At 34.9% G+C, this 9,095-nt stretch overlaps 1 protein-coding gene across 1 annotated transcript in view; it reads left to right on the top strand.

Moving 5' to 3' along the window:
- LOC112127422 overlaps positions 1-8,179 on the top strand; it is a 215,031-nt gene extending 206,852 nt beyond the window's left edge. Inside the window, exons 3-4 of the mRNA XM_024228397.1 lie at positions 6,338-6,496; positions 7,231-8,179. Coding sequence (XP_024084165.1) covers positions 6,338-6,496; positions 7,231-7,349 — 278 coding nt within the window. The 3' untranslated portion in view covers positions 7,350-8,179. The remainder of the gene's footprint in view (positions 1-6,337; positions 6,497-7,230) is intronic.
- The last annotated feature ends 916 nt before the right edge of the window (positions 8,180-9,095 follow it).

A 9,095-nucleotide genomic window follows, 5' to 3' on the forward strand; every position in this document is an offset into this window, starting at 1 on the left:
CATACTAAACTGTTGAAATTTTCGAACGGGGGCAGAGGAAAATCCGCGAATTTCGTGCTCTTGTCATCATCAGGTTGTTCTCAGTATCAACAGTGTTTGGTGGGCTTCTCGGGAATAAACTAATTCGGCCTTATTTCTACGAAAATAATTTAAATGATGCTCAGTTCCTCAATTATTTGCCAAATCTATTAGATGATGTTCCTCTGCAACAACGGCGAAGAATGATTTTCCTGCTTGATGGATGCACCGCATACAGTTATTTGCAGATGAGACGTTATTTGAATCGTTATTTCCGGGATAAGTGGATATGACCTCGTGGCCCGATCTGTTGGCCTCCTCGGTCACCCGATTTAACTCCACTTGACTATTTTCTGTGAGGCCATTTAAAAAACAGTGTCTACAATTATAACCAAGCTACTTCGGTTGAATAACTGCGGCGAAGGATAGACAATGTTTTTCAATCCATCTCTAGTGACTCAATCGCACTGAGCACCGGTGAAGAGTGGATAAAAAGAGCAAATCTTTGCATGTTTACGCAAGACCGGCAATAGAAATGATAAATGATGGAGTGAGTGTGGTGTTCAATACTTTTTAAAAGGATAGTTCCTACTCACAGTAAGTTGTTTTGCAACGATCCGGATTTCGAGCCTTTTAGCTCATCATCAGGTTGAAGGACTTCCATAACCACCTCTATCGACATGAATTGCCAAAGTGAACCGCTGATACCTCCGCCAACGCGACGTTCCAATTATCAGCTAATTTTTTCAATGACGCTCAATTTGAACGCGCGAAGCGCGGAAATTATAACACAAATAAATATTAGAATAATAAATACTTAATATTACTATAAATTACTATAAAAATAATAACANCGTCATTAAAAAAATCAGCTGATAATTGGAACGTCGCGTTGGCGGAGGTATCAGCGGTTCACTTTGGCAATTCATGTCGAGAGACGTGGTTGTGGAAGTCCTTCAACCTGATGATGAGCTAAACTGCTCGAAATCCGGATCGTTGCAAAACAACTTACTGTGAGTAGGAACTATCCTTTTAAAAAGTATCAAGACCGGCAATTCGAACATGAATGAGATTAGCAAACCAAATTACTGGTTCTTTTTGAAACTTTTTGCCCTAAAATTGTGATTTTTGTACCAATTTAAAATCCGATTGCACCATTATTTTCAGCGGGAAAAATACTAATTCTAACAAAATCTTTCTTCAAAATCACACATATTAGAGAAAATCTGTTCCGAGGGACAAAAGATTAATTTCTGTAAGCAAGTGGAAACGGTGATTTATGTTCAAAAGCAAGATATTCTTGAATGTTCCCCACGGTCCGGCTAACTTGCCCCTGCCTGTTATTTGAACAAACATAACAAATATAACTTGAATTGTCCTTCCTAGACATGCAAATGAAGTTACTTCACCTTCCGGATCAAAAGCAAACTTTCATACCTTCCGTAACGTTAATTAAAAGAGCGCAAATTTCTTTTTTTTTTTAATTCTCTTTTAATATAATTAACAAGCGGGGTGCATACTTCCATTTATGAAATTGAATGGGGTTTTTCCATCTTCTTTTTACAGGGTTTAATTTAGTGCATGAAAACCTGAAATTTCCGCTTTATGTATTTTTCCATCGCCTTACCCAGATACATTGTGTATGATGGTACAACAATTAATATCATCTACGCAATTGTGTTCATCGTGGATCTCATCAATGTTAAAAGTGCGTCCTTTTACGTTGATCCTCTGGCCCTTTTCTCGCAGGCAATGAATTGACAATAGGTCGCATTAGGGCGTTAAAAGCCAAAAGGAGCAAGTTAATAATTAATCAACTGGGAAAGGGTTTCTAAGGAACGGCCACTTGGCCCAGGTCCAAAGCTTTCTTCTCTTAATCAGCACTATCAAGATCCTTTCCATTTCAAATGAAATAGAAGAAGAACTCAAAGCCGTCATTAGCGACAAATCTCCGAATACAAAGAAGAACGGGTCTAAAGGGGGACAATTTATGCGACTGCTTTCTGAGCTTTAACGCTAAAGGACTTTACAATTTAATCTGGTTTAAACATCAGAATGTAAATATCAGGAACTTCTTTTTTTCTCGCTTAAACTGTACAAATTGCAACTGATGTACCTAAACATTTTTTTTTTTTTTTGTTAACGAACTATTTCATAAACTACCAGCTTAGTTTGTTGACGGAGTGCCTTGTTCTACCCAAGGTATTACGCTCGTAAATTTAAATTAAAACCGCAAACACTCCTCCAATTAGTCGAAAGGTGGATTAGTTTCATTGAAAATCAAGTATCTACGGGAAACTTAGCAACGGAATTGAAATCCAATTTTCCATCGCAATAGTTGAAATTCTATTAAAACTTTAGACAAAAATTGTCAAGCATATTATTACAGTTTAGAATTGTAGGGTAATGTTAAAAACACAACTATTTCTTTCAGAATCGCGATGATTCTCGTTATATGAGACGATTTTGATTTTCAATCATGAGCAGAAATTAAATTCAAGGATGTTGGTTCATATAAATCTTTATTTATTAACGGTGACTGGGTTTGTCAATAAAATTTCATAACGTGGAGATTATTCATATTATTAATATACGAAACGTTTTATTGCGTCCATTTTTCCTGGTATTAAATATAATTTCATAAGGAAAAAATGTTTAAAAAGGATCCCACTTACCATAACAAAATTATTAAGGATTAAATCGACAACGGCTTCATTTTCTAAGAAATTGGCCAATTTTTGCTACCATTATCACTGAAACCTCGTTGGCTAAATTTAATGAAATTTGATGTACTTATTGTTTAATTAACATATGTTCTTGGGCTGGATTTTATCGGGTGACCATTTTCGCTTTAAAACGTGCATAGAGATTGGCTTAACCCAATTAGGTATGGTTAAGGTGTTAGGGTTAGGTTTGTGCTAAGGTTAGGTTAGGTTTTTGGAAAGTTGTCCTTCTGCCAGTACACCCTGGCAGAAGGGATGTTATTTTTCTACCAGATCTGGTTAAGATAAATGTGTGGTGTTTAGTGACCGTTAATTAATTTGAAGATCGTGAGATGCGGTCTGATGTGACGTAGGTTTAGAAAAACATTTTCTTTATCGTGCCAATGTTTCGATCTTTATTGAGATCATCTTCAGACCTCAAAGTGTTTGTTTTCTGTGTAGATGCGTCGTCATTGTGTGATGTGTTGAAAATCAACTCAACATCAAGACTCACACGACACACAATTACGACACATCTACACAGAAAATAAACACTTTGAGCCCTGAAGATGATCTCAATAAAGATCGAAACGTTGGCACGATAAAGAAAATGTTTTTTCTAAACTACGTCACAAGACAGCATCTCACGATCTCCAAATAATAATAATCTTAATTTTTTTCTTGTTTGTTCATACAATAGTAACAGGTTTTGAATTAATTATTAAACCAAGTATAATTATTTTATGAGTTTAAAATCAATAGAGTTTATAAATTGGAAAACCTCTGTTTGATAAATGTGCCCAATAAACGTCGTGGTTTTCCAATAGGTCGGGTAGTACCCGAGGAAAAGCATCACATTGAACAAGTAGTACTACACCTTTGTTAGGTAAGTTTCTTAGCACTAGATTTGGAGATTCCATCCAGACCGGGTGATTTTCTGTTTTCCCGGGGGTTTGTGGCTTGCTTTACCCTCTTGGGTATTACTATTTTACAGAGGAGTCGTTAAGGGAGTGGGTTATGGTGCGCAACTAGTTCTTTCCTCTTAGGCGGGCCGTAGACCTACAATAATATTGCACAATAAAAGTACTGTGCAATAGTATTGAATGACAACTTGATCCAAATTTATCAATAATATTGACGTCAATGTTTTCGCTTGAACAAGACCTAGTTTTGTCAGGCCAAGATTTGGATGCAGGTATCGTATTTGTGCTTAAATTTATACATCGAAAATGCCGCTGATCGAAAGAGTGGTTTAGGAAAAGGTAAAAAAATCAGTATGTAAATGCAATGGAAGATTAATTCCCTTTCTTTGTCGGTTTTACTGCCATTTTGTCTGTACAAACGCGCGAGATGTCCTCGTCCTTCGAACGCTAGACCTAGACTAAAAATATTGCGCAATTTTAACCCAGTACGTTGAAAAAATATTGTGCAATAAAAATAAAACTTTTGTTCATTCATTGCGCAAATTTCAATAATGAACGGTGGAAAATATTGCGCAGTTCGTAACATTGTGCAATATAATTGATCGTGTAGGGCCCGCCTTAAACATTCTTTCCAGGACATTTCCTCCTCCATGTAAAATGTATCGAATATGACAAGCCTGCCGTTTACAGTTTTGTAATATGTTTTCTTTTTAAAATCAACCAGCCGAGTAACACAAAATGTACAAGAAATTAAATGGCTAGATCGGATAAAATATGGATTAAACGAATCATGATTCTGGAAGACAGAACATACTCGTGTAGTCGCTGGGGACGGATTGAAGTTTAATCAGACAAAATACTTTAAAAGCGTATTATATTTTATTAGTTATCTCTTCCGGAATGTAAGCATGTAATTATTTTAGATATACTGAAAACGAGAGAATTTACGGTTAATTATACGGTTAATTAATGAATACATAAGAGAAAAGTCAAGTTGGACTGTTCACCAGTCAAGTGGAAGAAACTGGTGAAACTTCAACATCGGTGTTCACATCTCCGAGGATAAAAGCAGATTTACACACTACTGACTAGACCAGTGAGTTGGAGCCCCGTTTTGAGGAATCCAGTCGCAAATTCACCTTTCATTCCCCTTGTTAATGTTATATGACACATGCGAATTATCGTTTCATGAGAATGCCCGGGCCTTCTAACTCACCACAGGCTCCTTCTCTATTATTACTAACCGAAACCCAGGCCGGGGCATTGTTTCGTTTATTTAAAAACTCGAAGGGGTCCCAACCGGGAAAAACGAGCATTACTCAGTGGACACAGAAGATGAATTCTTAAACTGGGCGTGTTTGTAGGTCTGCAGGACTCGCGGCAAACAACTGGTCTTTCAATGTAGCTTCTCTTTAAATGATTTCATAAAGAAAGACGTGATTTTTAATTTTAGAAAATAGATAAAAATTCCCCGAAGTATGTCTTTCAATTTGGCTTTAATGGAAAGGAAAATTGTATATTTTGTTAATTAAGGTTTTAAGTTGAGACAAAAAAGTCAGTGTCACAAGCGGGATTCGAACCCACGACCTTCGGCTTGATACGCCGCTACTCTACTACTTGAGCTATCCTCTCGGGCACTAACTTCCCATCTCAACCCCACCTTTTGAATTTTCAGAACTTCAGACTTTTTGAAAAATGTTAAAAAGGAGGGAATATTCAAAAGGTGGGGTTGAGATGGGAAGTTAGTGCCCGAGAGGATTGATGTCACGATAGCTCAAGCGGTAGAGTAGCGGCGTATCAAGCCGAAGGTCGTGGGTTCGAATCCCGCTCGTGACACTGGCTTTTTTTATCTCAACTAAAAACCTTAATTAATTGAAATATATTAATTGGTCATGCGGACAACGAAAATTAGTGAACTATGGTTTGCTTTAATCAAACGTTTTATTTAAAAATTCAAAAACAGAGAATGTATATATTTTACGATATGATTGAAAAAGAATAAAACCCACCTTAAAAGTTGGTAAATTACAAATTAGCCAAAAAATAGAAAATAGCGTTTTTAATTTTTTTCTTCAAATCTAATATTATAATGAGAGTTGCTTACGTTTTCATAAAAACTGATACAAATCAAGAACTTATCTCATCATCGGTTCGAATCCCGCTCGTGACAATGACTTTTTTTATCTCAACTTAAAACCTTAATTAATTGAATGTTATTAATTGGTCAAGCGGACCACGAAAAATAGTGAATTTATATTTTGTTATGACAATGCAAATACAGAAAAAAAAATTGACAGACCAGTAGAGCTAGGATCAAAAACGACCACACTACAAAATTGATAAGTTAATAAATTTCATTTAATCATTAACTAAACATTTTTGACACGCTCACTACTCAAAGCCCAAGAAGACCAAAGAACGTCCAAAACAAAAAGATATGCTTAAGCAAAATTATCAAATTATCACTTTTATCATATGATTAATAACAAAATTGTTTGCATAATTACACAGGTAAGCATACGTAACATCTTGAACCATTGAAAATTGAAAGAGAATTAAGTCAAAATTCAAAAGCGTTTATTCGTCTTTCTAAACTTTGGTTCTATGTATAATATAATTGGAGATTTTCTTAAATCTTAATGAACTTTTTTTTTCTTTTTTTCCATCCTTATAGTTCATTTTCTTATGTTAAAGGACTGGGATGGGGACAGAGCAGTCATGGACAGCCTGCTGCTGGTTCACCGAGCACGCCCGGTCCTGGCAGTGGTATCCGAAGAGGAAGAGGCTGGAGAGACTGGCACAGGACTGACCCGACCCTCTTTAACGGTCTTTGGAAGAGTAAAACGCCACTCGGTAACTAAGAATTATGTTCTAAGGTTTTTTTTATATATAATAAATAATATTAAATTCACTAGTTTCATGGTCCGCTTGACCAATTAATATCTTACAATTAATTAAGGTTTTCAGTTGAGATAAAAAAGTCAATGGCACAAGCGGGATTCGAACCCACGATCTTCGGCTTGATACGCCGCTGCTCTACCACGAGCTATCGTGACCTCGATGAAAAATGGCAAAAAGGAGGTTAAATTCAAAAGGTGTGGTTGAGATGGGAAGTTGGTGTCCGAGTGGATCGAGGTCACGATAGATCAAGTGGTAGAGCAGCGGCGTATCAAGCCGAAGATCGTGGGTTCGAATCCCGCTCGTGACACTGGCTTTTTTATCTCAACTAAAAACCTTAATTAATTGTTGTATAATAAATAGTGCTGACTCGGAATTTTCCTAGAAATCATACTGCTATGTCCAAGTTGTCCATATTGCAAAGCTTCATTCTGTATTGAATTCAAATAAAAACTCAGGAATGTTTTAATTGAACCATTTTCCCCTAAACCAAGCCATTTTGCACAATTTCTAATTATTCCTAAACATCTAATTTTAAAACCATTATTGAAAATTTTAATTAAATTGTCAGAGTTCGGAATAATTCTTATAATATGGCCATTTTATGTGGTAGCCTGTGCCATCTGTGTAATATACCACAATGTTCACATGTAAGAAAGACTTTTAAAATAATTATAATTTGTTAACAGGCAACGCAGAGCTTTATGTGGTGTTGGCACTTCTCATCGGTTTTGTGACCGTCGTCATCGGTTGTTGGCTGTCCGACAACTGTTGGTCACCCGAACCAGAGCTGATGACACTCGCGTAGCATCACCAACCGAGGGCTCGTAGAGTCCTGAGGGCCAAAACCAAGCACCGTTACCTCCCCATTCTCTACAATGCTGGTGGCACCAGGCAAATCTAGATTCATCTAACCTGCAATTGAGAAATTATCCTCACCTCTACACTCGTTAATATATTTCTCTATCTATTAACTATATTTCTCTCTTGCTCCTCGGTGTTTTTCACTTCACTTTCTAGGTGTTTCCTTAGAAAAGTAAATTAATTAAAAAATATTTTTTAAAAATGTAAAAACAAAAAAAAGAGATGTTGAACATAACCAAGGAATCAACTACAGAAAACTGCCTGAGTTTTAAAAGAGCTTAGCCACACTCCAACTTAATACTCATGAGAAAAAAAAAGTTTTTGCAAATATTGGGGAGGATGGAACCAACTTTTGTTTCAACAAATGGAATTTCATACAATAAAAATCAGACTGAGAAATTCTAAATTGGCTGGTTATGGAACCAAAAATAAAAACAGTTGTAATTAACCAGAAATACAACGACTTTACTTTTAAAAATTGTATCGGTTTCTTTATAACGACATTTTTAAGTAAATTCTATGTTAGAAAATTGTTATTTTTATTTGTGTTTGTATAAAATGGATTCTAACAGAACTTCCATTATTCAACTGAATTGTGTGAACTTGTCTCGTGTAGCTTAACAAAAATGCTCATAATAATGATAATTATGATTGTACAAAGTTAATTAAATCCTGGCCTAGATAAACATGCCTTAGTAATAATTGTAGTCGAGTAGATAATATAATGAAGACTACTTGGATATGTACGTTAAACTTTTACCATGAACTCTTAAATCCAAGGGAAAGTTTAGAAATAAATAATTTCTTTTAATTAAATCATTGTTTTTTTAACATCTGTTGTACAACAGGTGCATTTCTTTTTCCATTTTTATAAAGAATAAAACATTAAGGAATCCATTTCAATTGTGTTTTTTAATCGACAGGACTAGACTTAGAAAACATAAGTATGACTGATTAAAATCTTTGTCGAATAAATACATATGTTGGAAAGGTGCTACTGTAATGTATAAATATATTAATACAATTAAAAAGACCAATTTTTTAGGAATCCACTGTAAAAATTAACAATAGTTACGATTCAGTTATTATATTTTTCAAAAAAATTACTAATAACTATGTGACAGAACTACTTGGATTGAGGCAGGTATCTGTAACAAAAAAGAAAAAGAAAAAACGTAACTAACAACACTGTACTAAAAAATTGATGTGTTATTTAGCTCAATTGAAAAAAAAAATTAGTGTGTGTGTGTGTGTGTTTATTTTATCTCACCTTAATATTGATAAAGACCAATTTACAACTTTTGTGCACTTTTCTAAATAATGGTCTGTAGAGCACGTGATGTATATGTTTATTGATTTACCTAGGTGAGCTTATTAATAGATGTGTAAATTGCCTACCGATGTACATGATTATTTATCACTGCAGTGTAAATGAAAAAGGGTGTATGATTGAATCAGCCTGAAATATAAATTTTATAATCTACAAGTTTATTTTTTTATTGAGGCCTTTTCAGATAGTTCACAATTCAAGTTCCGGAAGGTATTTAAAATACCATTCGCCTATACTTCATTCAATACTAAACTGCTCAAAAATGAAATAGGGATATTTGTAATTTATTCTTATTCTATTCATTTTAATTAAATTAACCGATATATTCTTGTAAGTTGAATAAAACGAAATAGAAAATAC

This window comes from Cimex lectularius, unplaced genomic scaffold, assembly GCF_000648675.2.
Source record: "Cimex lectularius strain Harlan isolate CLEC.00 unplaced genomic scaffold, Clec_2.1 scaffold254, whole genome shotgun sequence".
Lineage (NCBI taxonomy): Eukaryota > Metazoa > Arthropoda > Insecta > Hemiptera > Cimicidae > Cimex > Cimex lectularius.